Genomic DNA, 13,951 nt, shown 5'->3' on the forward strand with positions numbered 1-13,951 from the left:
GAGAGAGAGAGAGAGAAAGAGAGAGACAGAGAAGGAACACAAGCAGGGGGAGCAGCAGAGGGAGAGGGAGAAGCAGGCTTCCAGCTGAACAGGGAGCCCGACACAGGGCTCAATCCCAGGACCCTGAGAGCATGACCTTGAGCTGAAGGCAGACACGTAACGACTGAGCCACCCAGGTGCCCCCATGCTAGAAATTTCTTAAGATAATTTAAATGAATTCCAATTTTAGAACAATGCTAGGAGTGTTACATTAGTCTTATATGTGGACAGCATATTATATATCTAAAGCTTCTATACTGTCTGTCTCAGAAATAAGACTAAAAGAAATAAGACTAAAAATAAGACTTTTGCTTTATCTGGAAAATACTGAAAAGTAAACAAAAATTAAAAGAAAAAAACACCTCTTATTTGAAAGTGGAGTAGGATATTATATTTATTTTATTTTATTTCTTTTCAGTGTTCCAGCATTCATTGTTTATGCAGCACACCCAGTGCTCCATGCAATACATGCCCTCCTTAACATCCACCACCAAGGTCACCCAAATCCCCACCCCCTCCTCTCCAAAACCCTCAGTTTGTTTCTCAGAGTCCACAGTCTCTCATGGTTTGTCTCCCCGCTCCGATTTCCCCCAACTCACTTCTTTGCATCTCCCAATGTCTTCTGTGTTATTCCTTATGCTCCACAAATAAGCGAAACCATATGATAATTGACTTTCTCTGCTTGACTTATTTCACTCAGTGTAATCTCCTCCAGTCCCATCCATGTTGATACAAAAGTTGAGTATTCATCCTTTCTGATGGAGGCATAATACTCCATTGTATATATGGACCACATCTTCTTTATAGGATATTATATTTTTTAAAAAAGAAAGCTTCCCAACCATCCAGTCCCATCCCACACTGTTAATCTTTGGACACTTAGTAAACGGACTCCTTTCTAAATGTATTTATAAATACTATTGTTAAAACAATGTAGTGATGTGCTGTCTGCTGTCTTTTATGATAGCAATTTTAAAGGTTCCTTTCCATACTAACACTAGCTTTGTTCTGCTTTGATCTATCTATCTATCCGTTTATTTATCACTTACTTTTCTTAAAAAGCACATGAGTCACATTGTTTTAAAAAAGTCCAAACAGTATAGACATGCAGTAGAAAGTAAAAGTTTCTTTTTATTCTTGGGAGTAACTGGTCAATATGTTGCTGTATGTTCTAGATAACTAAACTTTTGGTTAAATTATACTTTTTTAATACAAAAAATGACATCATACCTTCCATTCTGTCACTTACATTTTTCTTTCACGAATGCTTTATTTCATATCTGCTTTTCTGTTCTTTATTACTACGTGGAGGTCAAGCCCAGGGCTTTTTATTGGCTGTATAATATTTCACAGGGTGCATGAACTCTTAATAAGCTTGTTAGTCCATTCTGTATTTCCAGTTTTTTTTTTTTATTACAAATAACACTGCACTAAGCATTTTTGTATCTTGTATACAAGGATGTAGCTATAGGGTGATACCTGTGTAGATATGCTTGGTTGGAGGCATTGCACATGTAAAATTTTGCTGTATAACTTAAAACTTAAACTTTTCTTAAAGACTTTCAGCAGTATTTAATCATAAACAAAAATTCTGATTTGTGAGTAAACTCTTTTAAAAAGGAACGGTGGATTCCTTTCTTGAGGGTCCAGTGAGAGTACAGTTCAGGGAGGATATTTTGTCATGGTTTTTCTCCTCGTGTTTTTGCCCAAATGTTATTTGGAATCTTTGAGAGAAAATACTCCTTGGTCTTTCTATTGCCTCAGAAAATAAATCTATGTTCTTATTGGTAGCATCTCCATGATAATGCTATTATTTCCCTGGATGTTGATATTCCTTATGAAGAGTCATAAGTTTAGCTTAATTCTCTTTTGTCCAGTAAGACGTAGAATAGAATGAAAACTATCTAATGGGTAGTTTATCTTAAAAGAAATGGAGGAAGGTGACTCTAACAATAAAAATTTTAAACCCAGACTGTCATTTTTGTTTACGTATCTTAAGTTCTTTTCCTATAACCTTGAAAACAGTTAAAATTGTACCTTATTGTATAAAAGAAAACTTACCGATGATGCACATTTTCTGGTTCTTCAAGGATAATCTAATTGAGGCTCTATACCTTGCTTTTGGGTGGTAAGAGTGGATTTCTAGGGGCACCTGGGTGGCTCAGTGGGTTAAACCTCTGCCTTTGACTCAGGTCATGATCTCAGGGTCCTGGGATTGAGCCTCAGCAGGGAGCCTGCTTCCCTCCCCCTCTGCCTGCCTCTCTGCCTACTTGTGATCTCTCTCTCTGTCAAATAAATGAATAAAATCTTAAAAAAAAAAAGAATGGGTTTCAAAAGTTGTGTGTTTTTTCATGCTGCCACACACAATTAAGGATTTCGTAGACTTTCAGGTACTCTCTGTTTGATTCCAGTTTCTTCACCTGCATCTTTGAGTCTAGTTCACTCCAGCTGTTTTTATAGACATATCAAATTGCCACTTGAGAATTATCTTACAGATTTCAGATTCATGTGTAAAAGACAAATGGGCTCACAGTCTTTTTTGGTTATTGTTGTTGTAAGCATCTAAAAACCTCAATAGGCAACTCATGTATGGTTATGTAGACATATATTGGAAGCTATGTTTGTTTCATATAGCACTTTAATTTATTTAATTTAATTCATATAACTTAATTCTGACTTTCAGAAAATGACTTTTAAAAAAAATCTCAGATTTCATAATCTTTCTAGTCTGACTTGTAAAGGTTTATCTGCTAATCTTTTTATCTCTAAGATATTATACTAATGAGGAGATGATAGTAATTTATTTTACAGATTATTTTGTTTTCTCTCCTTTTTCCAGAAAACAGGCATCGTTATGGGTCCAAGGAGACATTTTCCGATCCAAGCTGAAAAATAGACCATCCAGTGAAGGAAATATTAATAAAATTCTTTCTAGCTTGGATGATATGTCTATAGGTGGAAATTTATCTAAAATACAAAACGTGGACAGATTTGGAGAGGTGAGTTTTCCCCAGGAAGATTTTCGTGCCTCCTTAGGGCTAAAGTTCTGTATTTCTTTGTTTCCCAGCTGAACATATATCACATAGCAATACCTCTTTCCTGAAATGCTCAGAGTACCAATATTTTTAGGTGTAGAGTCATCTACCTTTAAAACAAGAACCCAGAGCAAAGAAAGCAATTATCCTTAGAAATAAAAAAGCTGTAATTTAAGGAGCACAGTTATAAAGGAAGCCATTCTGATTTGGAGACTATGTACAAAAAGGAGACACAATAGCAAATTTTCTGTTTGAAGATGGAAGTGGATATAAAGAAGAAAGAATTAATGTGGCAATTGAAGACACAGCATATGCCACAAGTGGTTTTTCGAAAGTCTCAAATTCATATTGATTTCTAAAATCCAGAGTTGCAAATATCATTAGGAGCAAATTTTTTTTTTTTAATGTGGCTCTATTATAAACAAACCATTTTAAACAGCTGACGTCTGTGGTCCCATTTCATCTTTACAACTAGCTAGCAATAGGAAAAATCAGCAATATTACCTAGGCAATATGATCTCTAGAGCAAGGAAATTGAATGTCAGAAGTTCTAACTTTGGTGCTTCCAATCCACATCTATCCGATTCGGAGTCTGTGTTTTTTCTGTTATACCCTGCTACCTAAAAATGGAAGTGACTTATAACAGGTAGGATCATGGGCATTTTTGGAGCTGGAAGCAACACTGAAATCATTTGTTCTACTTCCCCTTGTGTGTGGATCCGAAGCCAGGGGTCCCACCGAATCCCATGACTTGCTTAAGGTCATGGAGTTCTTTAGTAATGAGACCACCTTGAGACTGGGAATCTCCCTCCTGGTTTAGCTCTTTCTACCACAGGATGAAACTAAGCACTTGGTTTGTAGTTATATTTTTATATCCCTGAGGGAGCAAAAAGAGCTGTTGAAAATATTTAAGCAGTGGGGCATCTGGGTAGCTCTGTTGATTAAGTGTCCAACTCTTGGTTTCAGCTCAGGTCATGATCTAGGGGTCGTGGGGTTGAGCCCCATGTCAGGCTTCCTACACAGTGGGGTGTCTGCTTGAGATTCTCTTCCTCTCCCTCTGCATCTCCCCCCACTCAAATAAATAAAGCTTAAAAAAATATTTAGGCAGCAAGTGTGGATTTGCATTCTATTAGGCGGTGACCTGTTGGAGCTGGACAAGGGTCTTGAGCAAAATACTATGGTTCAAGTTTGGCCCTCAGGGAACCCAGAATGGAAGGGATGCATCTTAGCTGCTTTAGGTCAACAAGTGGCATGCCAAACAGAGTGCTTGGCAATAGGGAGAGTAGGCTTCCTTCAAGGACACAGGATGGAGACTGCCAGAAGAACCAATTTTTCAACCCTGTGGTCTCTAGTCCAGGACAGCCATTGAAGAAGTGGCTAAGTTTACTTGTATGAATCATCTGTCCTGACAAAATGTAAATCTTAGTCAAGGTCATGTTGATGTTCAGAGCCCTTGTTGACTTTTTCTTGTCTCTGTGTTGTAGTCTGGCCTATTCAAAGCAAACAAAAGGATCTGAACTGACATTTTAATGTGATAATATAGCAAAACAAAAATGCTTTCCTTGCTCTGGTCAGCATTTCCTTCTTAGGTTTGTTCAAGTAAACAGTGCTTTGAATTATGACCTCTGAAAAGATACACATACAATCTATCCATCCATCTGGGAAACATATTTATCTTATAGGAATATAATGTTTTCTATATCATAATCCCCATTAAACTAACATCTAATAGTTAGAAAATTTTGTTCTCATACTTTTTTAGATCTCAATTTGTTGAATTTAAGACTAACATTTATTTATCACTGAAGAATGAAATACGAAATTTAAAGTAAGTCAGTTTTAAATATGAGCATGTGTTCAGATATTGGGCTGTTTCTCTTCCTCTTTCTTATTCCTTGCAACCCCAGATTAATTACTTTAGCTCTAGCCATTCAGAAGTGGTATGATTTTTGAAATTAGAGCACAGAAATGCAGGAATTCAGAAATACCACAGAACAATGGTGTGGTTAAGATTTCAGACAGTGACATATACATATAAATAGGTTTTGGACCACTTTATAGTTAGGTGAGATGCATTGCATAAATAACACTTTTAAGCCCTTTTCTTGCCATTCTTATCTGGTGCTGGCTCCAGAACAGTACATGAATTTGGGGAATTAGTTTACTCAAAAGTGAATGTAATAGAGGTAGTAACATCTTTGTCATTCTTGTTAATTCCAAGTGGGAAAAGAAGTTGAGAATGCTGCAAGGATTTTAATATTTTCAAATTCCAGACCAATGTTCAGGATAGAAGCCCATAGAAATTCTGGGTTTATTAGTTTGTACATAAAGTGAAAAAAGGGGAGGTTGCTCCCCCCCCTTTTTATAAGTAATGTCAAGTTGAAAATGAGATTCTAAATTATTTTTCTGATTCCCAGGCCTATAGGGATTTTCCTGGGGTTGGTTGTTTGGAAGCTCTGTAATTACCTGATTGGGAAGGTTTGACTATGTAGTTTTTCAGTGCCCAAGAGGTGGGCAAATAGGCAAAAAGGATCAACCAGAAGGATTCAGGCCACGGGAATGGGTGAGGCTACAGCTGTAATGAATTCTCTTTGCCTACTTAGAGTTATGAAAAATCTTTTAAAAATAGAGGCTTTACCTTGATTGAATCTGGTCTTCAGTGCTGGGCTAGGCACTGTGAAATACACCCAACCCATCCTATGGGGATGGGTTAGGCTCTAGGTTAGGCTCCCTCTTCAGTGCTCCTGCCTTGCACTGTATTTTTCCTCCACGGTTCTTACATCTCCTCCCCGGCCTGGTGATACTCATTTTGTGAAGATTGAGGCTTCTGTCTGCCCACAGGGCCTTCGTAAATGGTGCTTGAAAGAATGAAGAAGGCTTATGGTTTCATCAAAAACAAACAAGAAAACAGACATGAAATTGATAATAATCCAAGCTATCCAAAGGTAGTCTGTGCGCAAATACAACATAGTACCAGCAATAAGTGCTCACTTAGACATGCCAGGGCCCAAGGGTCCATCATGCATCGGGGTTATTAAAAAATGGTTTTAAGAAGATGGAATTTAAAACACTTTATTTAAGGGATCAGTACTTAAGGAGTTAAGTGAGGAGCTTAGAATGTAACAACCACCTAAATAGCACCTACTATGTGCCAGGCACTGTTCCAGGCACTTTACATGGATTCATTCTTTTTTTCTTCTTTTAAGATTTTATTCATTCATTTGAGAGAGAGAGAGGATGAGCTGGGAGAAGGGGATTGGGAGGAGCAGAGGGAAAGGGAGACGCAGACTTCCTGATGACCAGGGAGCCTGACACGGCGCTCCATCCCAGGACCCTGAGATCATGAGATCATGACTTGAGCTGAAGATAGACGCTTAACCCGACTGAGCCACCCAGGCATCCCCTACGTGGGTTAACTCTTAATTCTTATAACAGCTATATGAAATAGGCATTGTTACTAGGCCCCCTTTAACAGATGGCATGACTGAGGTAGAGAAAGTCAAACTGTCTCTCCAAGATCCCAGAGTACACAGTAGAGCTCTCAGTTAGGCGTAGGCACTCTGGCTTCAGAGTCTCCTCTCAGCCACCCACCTGAGGCCTGTCTCCGTACCCTGCTGTCTCTCTATGCAGTCCTGAGTGTGGCTTTAGTGTATTACATCAGTCAGTTTGGACAGAACTTTAGCCAGTCTGTCGCAGTAGATTTCTCCTGGAATTGTGATTATTGTTAACTTTTCCTTCTCCGGGGTGATAATCCAATAGTAGCACACCAATCAATCAGATGCTCTTGACTTAGAGATATTAATTAGGTACAGGTGCTGCCCATTCCGCCAAGATCATGTAAATTGACAGGTAAATAAGAATATCATGTTTTAGTTAATTATTTAATTAATAATGTTTAAAGATCTTGTTTTTAAGCAATCTCTACACCCAGCATGGAATTCAAACTCACAACCCCGAGATCAAGAGTCTTGCACTCCACCGACTGAACCAGCTAGGTGCTCCAAGAATGTAGCATTTTAATCATGTCACGGAGATACTGTGATTTATAAAATCCTTTGCTCTTTTATACGAAATGCCCATGTATAGGGTGTATCTTAGAAAAAGAAAATCCATGAAGTAAAAAATTAACTCTCTAAGACTCTTCTTTCAAGCACTGTTCTTTCCACTCTTGGGACCACTATGGCATTCCAGTTCCATTCTGAATGCCACTGGGATTCGGGAGAGGTTCTAGGACAGGAGAGTGACAGTACAACAGAGAGCCAGAGTTTGGGCAGACTTCCCTGGCTGTGAAGGAAAGGGGTGCTGGGGTCTGTGTGGCCAGGGGTGGGAGACCAGGAAGTTGGTGAAGGGGGAGTGGTCCCAGGGGATAAAGGTCTCAACAGTGGCAGCCGAGGAGGGAGAGAAGGCAGACTCGGGGGCTCTGATAAATCCAAACTTTATATGATCAGAAGCAGCTTGTTATGAGATGATATCTTTGCCTTTCCTCAGCTTTTACATCTCACAGTTTCAGCATCTGAGAGCTGAAAGAGTTTTGGAGATGACCCAGCCACCTTTCCCAGCCAAATCACTTAAACCTACTAAAAATCCATTATCATCTTTCTCTTCCAATCCTTTCACTTCTATTTTTACTCATTTCTATTTCAAACTCTCTTTTTATGTCATTTTTCTATTATAACTCTTCCGTCTTTTTTCCCTAGTGTGCTATATTTTGTCTAATAGATTTTTTTCTTAATGGCACACACCACTGCCTCCCCAGTGACTTACTCTGTCACCATCGGATTAATGCGTTGGTCAGTCATTACTTTTCCTACTGAAACCTATGCACACATTTTATTTTCTTTTTCATCTTGTCTATATTTAGAGAACAACCGACGGCATAAAATAAATCTTTCTAGTTTGCAACTATTATTTGTTCTTTAGCTAGACCATCATCTGTAAATAAGTACATCTTTTGAAATGGTCTTTCTTTATGTATTTTAGTTTGCTCTCATTTTCCTGCCTTTATGTAGGGCAGGCTGGTATCTGAAAGAAAGAGCTGGTACTTAGACCCTCCGGAGGGCAGTGGGGAGTCTGACAACAGACCTACCTCTTTGGGGAGCAAAGATAAGAGGGTCTTCCCTGGACTAGGCTTTCTGACTTTGTTCCACCAGCAACCATGTGACTTTGTTTCTTTTCTGCAGATTTTAGGGGATTTAAGCAGCTCAGGGCCAGAGAGGATATGCACGGGGACTCTGAGGGGAGAGGAGCTGGAGCACAAAGGAAGCCTAGGCTAGGTTCCCTGTATTCACCAGTTTTGACTATTTATCAGTTATTTTAAGGAATAAATTTGGTAGAAAGAATGAGACCTCCCAGCACCTGTTGAGAAGCCTTCAAATGGCCGGTGGCAGGTCTACCGTTTCTTGGGATTGATTCATGCCCTCATGAGAAAAGGAACTGTGTTTCCTAATATTTTTTCCCTTCACAGGTGTTTGTGTTCTAGGTGCCCTGATAAATACAGAGCTTAGTTCTATTCATGTATGTCAGACTCGGGATTCCAGAAGGCCAGGGTCCTCTTTCTTATAGCTCTCTAGTTTCTTAATTCTGTCATTTAATTTAAATGTATTTTGAATAACATTGTAAAACTTTTTGTCAAGATTTTGAAGGCCGTTAATCCCCTACTGAGAATTTTATGGCTTATATGTTCTGTACCTCTTAGTCCTAAAATGCCTGAAGCTTCATACAAAAGCCACAGAAATAAAATAAAGGATGATACACTGAGATAAAAAAAATTACGTGATTCCCCCCCTTCATTATTCCCTTCCTCCTCCTAATGTCCCCCATGCTATGCTTACGTTCCACAAATAAGTGAAACCATATGATAATTGTCTTTTTTTGGTGACTAACATAACATAATAAAAAAAGATGACATGATTTATATTTTAGTAGATTTCTTCAGACCAGTATCACATGTCTGGATCTTTTCCCCTCCCCTTTCTATCCCCAGGTCCTGATTTAAGCGTTCTCTCACACCTAATCCAGTCTATTATCTGTCACCAGACCTCTGCAGGAGCCACTAAACTGTGTCCCACTCCCCTCCCAAAGACTTATCCTTCTCCCGTTCATTCTCCTCGCAGTCACCATGTAGGAGAAGATGTTTGCTACATATTCAGATTAGGGTTTTGTTTTGTTTTTTTTTTTTAATGTAAAGAATGCTTAAAAATCAGTGTGAAAATGCCCCATACACAAATAAAACAAAATGGGAATCCTCATGGCTGGTAAACACTTTCTTTTATTTCTACTTCCCTAGAAATTAAAGAAACACAAATCTAAATGACAAGATCCTGTTTCTGCCTCTCAGATTGTGTGAGATTAAAGAATGTAGGCAATATTAGCAGGTATTTGGGGAATAAAAACTAAAGGTTGCCAGTTGGAGTTTGAAATGGAGGACCGTTTGAAGAAGCATGGCGGAAGACTGTACCATGCGTTTAGAGGTTCCACTTCTATGAATCCATCTTAAGACAGTGTTTAAAAGCCATAATATAATAGGACAGTGTTTAAAAGCCATATGTATAGAGGAGGATGTTTGTTGGAGCTGTTTATAGTGATAAAAGACAGAGAACAGCCTGAACCAAGGGAAAATAAATGAAATTTGGTGTATCTAGACAATGGAATTTTATGGAGCCACAAAGAATAATAATAGAGAGGTTTTTGGGGGTTTTGGTTTTTTAAATTTATACTGAAATACTTCCAACAATGTATCTTTCAGGTGAAAAAGTAAGTTATAGGGCAGCATATATGTAACTCAACCTCTTTTTGTCAGGAAGAAATATGTTGGGGGATGGTATGTATAACATGGGGGGAAATCTGGAAGACTATATGCCAGAATGCTAATGGGTTTTGCTTTTTGATGATAAATATGTTGGTGGTTTTAATATTTTTTACACTCTTATCTGTATTTTGTCATTACATACAAACAAGTATCATAGGAAAAAAATAAATATATATATTTATATATTATTTTATATATAAAATAAATATATGTATATTTATTTTTTCCCCATGATACTTGTTGGTGTGTTTGTGTATATATATATTTTTTTAAATTTTTTTCCCTTTAGAAAATACATGGTTTCCTTCTCCAGAGGTTGAGAGGAGCTGAGACTTAATAAGTAATATTTTCTTTTTCTTTGAGAGCTAGGGTATTTAAGTAAACTCCTTAAGAGAAGGAGCTTAAGGGGTGCCTGGGTGGCTCAGTGGGTTAAGCCTCTGCCTTCGGCTTGGGTCATGATCTCTGGTCCTGGGATTGAGCACCGCATCAGGCTCTCTGCTCAGTGGGGAGGCTGCTTCCCGCTCTCTCTCTGCCTGCCTCTCTGCCTACTTGTGATCTCTGCCTGTCAAATAAATAAATAAAATCTTAAAAAAAAAAAAAAGAGAAGGAGCTTAAGTAGAAAATATGTTAAATCTAGCTAGTTAGGGGCGTGGCTCTCTGTTGCAGTGTTTTCATTGTTTTCTACATTGGAAATGTATTATATATATATTTTTAAAGATTTTATTTATTTATTTGACAGAGATCACAAGTAGGCAGAGAGACAGGCAGAGAGAGGGGGGAAGCAGGCTCCCTGCTCAGCAGAGAGCCTGATGCGGGGCTCGATCCCAGGACCCTGGGATCACGACCCGAGCCGAAGGCAGAGGCTTTAACCCACTGAGCCACCCAGGCACCCCGGAAATGTATTATATTTAAAAGATTTTACCTTTCAGATGCATAATGAAGTGGGAGAGAAAATACTTGTAACTTGTAACGTAACTATAATGTAAAACGTACTTTTTTGTTGTTTAATTCTGTATCTTGTTAAATTAGTATTTATTTTTTCCAAGTAATATGTGATCACACTTTTAGAAATGTCAAAAATTACTGAATTCTAATAAAAAATATCAGTCCCCTATCCCACCTTTCTATTCTCCTAGACCAACTCCCAAACCCACCCACAGAAGGGGGAACCTCTAAGCAAATGATACCAGCATTTTCACTACCATATTTCTGCACATCAGTGTCTTGCTTGTAATGCTATTTGAAACAGTTTATTGATTTTGGACATTTTTTGATTGCCTCCTGATTGTGGTGGATGGGATTTTAGCTTCCCCCTCCCCCGAGATGTTACTCTCACTCCTCTGTGCTTCCCAGGACAGCTACATCATAATTTTGGGTTAAAACCAATAATATGTCATTACTATGTAAGAATTGTTCACTCTTGAGGTTGGTAGTCTACTCTGTTTCCTTTGTTGAACCTCTCTTTGTTTTTCCCAGAGTTAATTACCTGTTTTTGTGGTGTTTTATATTTATTTATTTATTTTTCATTTACATACAGTTGACACAGTGTTATATGAGTTCAGATGTGAGTTAATTGCCTTTTTATTTGCAGAGTTTTCTGTGTATTTTTTTCCTTGGGGAAAAAATAAGGCTACTCCCTCCTCCCCCCAGTTGTGCTAAGAAATTTAAAATTTTTTCAAAATCTTGACACAGCAAAAAAACTTTACCAAGTTCATTCTTTTCCCCAAGAGGCTTCTCCTTTCCAGCCTGGATTGATTGTTCTCTAGCCCTACTCTACATTTCCAACCTGAGCCCTTCTTTTCATAGTCTGCAGTTGGAGTCCTAATTTTCCTGGATTTCCTTCTGTCTTCTTAACTTTTCCCCTGACATACATCCTGTAATAGTTTTCTCAGAGAGATTGTGTGGGAGGTCAATTTTTGTGTATTTGTTCTACCTTTATGTCTGTTGGGTTGAATTTTGGAATTTCAGGTTGAAGCTCACTTTTCCTTAGAATTTGAAGGTACTGGTGCCTGGGTGGCTTAGTCACTAAGCATCTGCCTTCCGCTCCCATCATGATCCCAGGGTCCTGGGATCGAGCCCCGCATGGGGCACGCTGCTCAGTGGGAAGCCTGCTTCTCTCTCTCCCACTCCCCCTGCTTGTGTTCCCTCTCTCACTGGGTCTCTCTCAGTCAAATAAATTAAATAAAATCTTTAAAAAAAAAAAAAAAGAATTTTGAAGGCATTTCAGAGTGAGGAATACAAAGATCCTCCTGGTTGGAAGGACAAAGGAGCTTTCCTGGCTTTCCCACAAAGGTGCCCATTGGACAATGAACCTGACCAATAAGGGTGAGGATCCTGTCAGGTCATTCAAGAACCCAGTCCCATAATCTAGAGACTCCTACTGTGTGCTGGTCCTTCCATCAGATACAAGTAACTGGTAACAACACCCATGTTAATGGCTGGGTGAAGCTAAGCCCACCTCCTCAGGTGTGCCATCCTGCTAGCAAGCCTAGCCTTCAGGCTTGCCTTATTTCTATTCCCGCAGACTTCCTTGGGTGTAATGGATTCCTTCCCACTGGGGTTGTATGGTCTGAGATAGTATAACCAATTCCTGAAGACTTTGTAGATGGGCAACCTATGACTTTAAGAGAATCTTGTCTGAATATAAGCTTCCATGAGCCTGTGACAGTTGAACTGGTGTTCTTTGCCAGCAGGACCCTTCCTGTGATCTTGGTCTTCTTCACTCCATACTCATTCTTCAATACTCAGTTAAGGGATTTCCTCCTCTAGGAAGCTTTCTTCTTCATTATTTCTTCTTTCCTTCCAGGTGTGTGCTTCGTATGTCTGTTTTGCTTTTTCAAGCTCCAAGTTAAAGTAGTAAGGTGTGATCTTTTTACCCAGGACATGCCTAGAGACCCCAGATGTAGCCATGCAACCCAACCTATGTAGCAGGGAGCAAAGAAGTGTTTCGAGCCAGGAATGGCTATCAGAAATGACTAGAATGTGACAGAGGGAAGTATATTTTTGTATATCTTTCATCAAATAAAAGTTCTAGCTTTAAAGAGGGGAGAGGACTTTTATGGCTGCAAGGAATTAGCAAATTCAAGGCATATGAATTATTCAGGGGAGGAAGTGGGCAAAATAAAATCTATACTGGTGCAGTGTTAGTGTACTGTTGTATTTGGGGTCAAGAAGTCTGATTTTAAAATCATAGCTGTTGTGAAGAGCTTTGGGGAACTTGGGCAATATTCTTCTATGAGCACCTCCTTTTTTTCATCTTTATGGGCAACAGTGTCCTCCCTGCCCTGAGTTGTAAGAATGAAATGTGAGCTAGCATGTGAAAAGACCTTGTATGGTACTTCTATTTTTCAACCTACAAGACTTATTTCAGCAGGAAACGCTTTCCCAATCTAGTAAGCTTTAACTCCTTCTGGAAAGGTCTTGAGTGCTTTTACTGGTGTTAATCGATCCTAGTAAGTTGTTGTCTAGATATCCTAAATTGTTTTAGCTTTCATTTTTGTAAACAAGTTATAACATTTGCAGTGACTGATCCTAGTTGTCTCTGGAAACATGTTAGTAATGTATCTATTGAGTCAGCCTGTATCTGAGCTATATTCCAAAGCATGATTTTGTTTCCATGAGAGTCTCTTTGGCTGTGGTCCATTGTAAGAAAGAGCTCCTTTTAAATTCTACCACATTCATAACAATGCTTTGATTTGAAGTTTGACCAGTATATTTAATTGATGAATAGTTGAACATTCTTTAGTATGTGTGTATGTGTGTGTGTGTGTGTGTGTGTGAATCTATATGAAATATATGGTTTATAGTCTATTAAGAAATCTATGTAAAGCAAAATTTTTCATAATAACCTTTCTATGGAACATGCATTCTTTTTCCAGAATAATTTAGAAGAGGATGAGGATGTGGAAATGAAAAACAGTATAACCCAGGGAGACAAACTACGTGCCTTAAAAAGTCAGAGACAGCCACGCTCCTCACCATCCTGTGCATTCAGGTAGGATCCATTTTAAACTTTTAAGTTTGTATTGTGCCTCCATTTGTGGATAGAGCATTTACTCTTCTCTTTTGA

The 13,951-nt window shown here is 38.7% G+C and overlaps 1 protein-coding gene across 4 annotated transcripts in view; it reads left to right on the plus strand.

The window, feature by feature from the left end:
* Window positions 1-13,951, plus strand: part of LOC111143004 (cell division cycle 14A) — a 173,462-nt gene that overhangs the window by 132,994 nt on the left and 26,517 nt on the right. For all 4 annotated transcript variants that reach the window (XM_022496395.1, XM_022496396.1, XM_022496392.1 and 1 more), the window contains exons 11-12: window positions 2,879-3,038; window positions 13,761-13,876. In XM_022496395.1, the coding sequence (XP_022352103.1) occupies window positions 2,879-3,038; window positions 13,761-13,876 (276 nt within the window). The remainder of the gene's footprint in view (window positions 1-2,878; window positions 3,039-13,760; window positions 13,877-13,951) is intronic.

The sequence above is a fragment of the Enhydra lutris genome, unplaced genomic scaffold (assembly GCF_002288905.1).
Source record: "Enhydra lutris kenyoni isolate GAN:26980312 unplaced genomic scaffold, ASM228890v2 scaffoldscaffold9, whole genome shotgun sequence".
In the NCBI taxonomy this organism is placed as follows: Eukaryota; Metazoa; Chordata; class Mammalia; order Carnivora; family Mustelidae; genus Enhydra; species Enhydra lutris.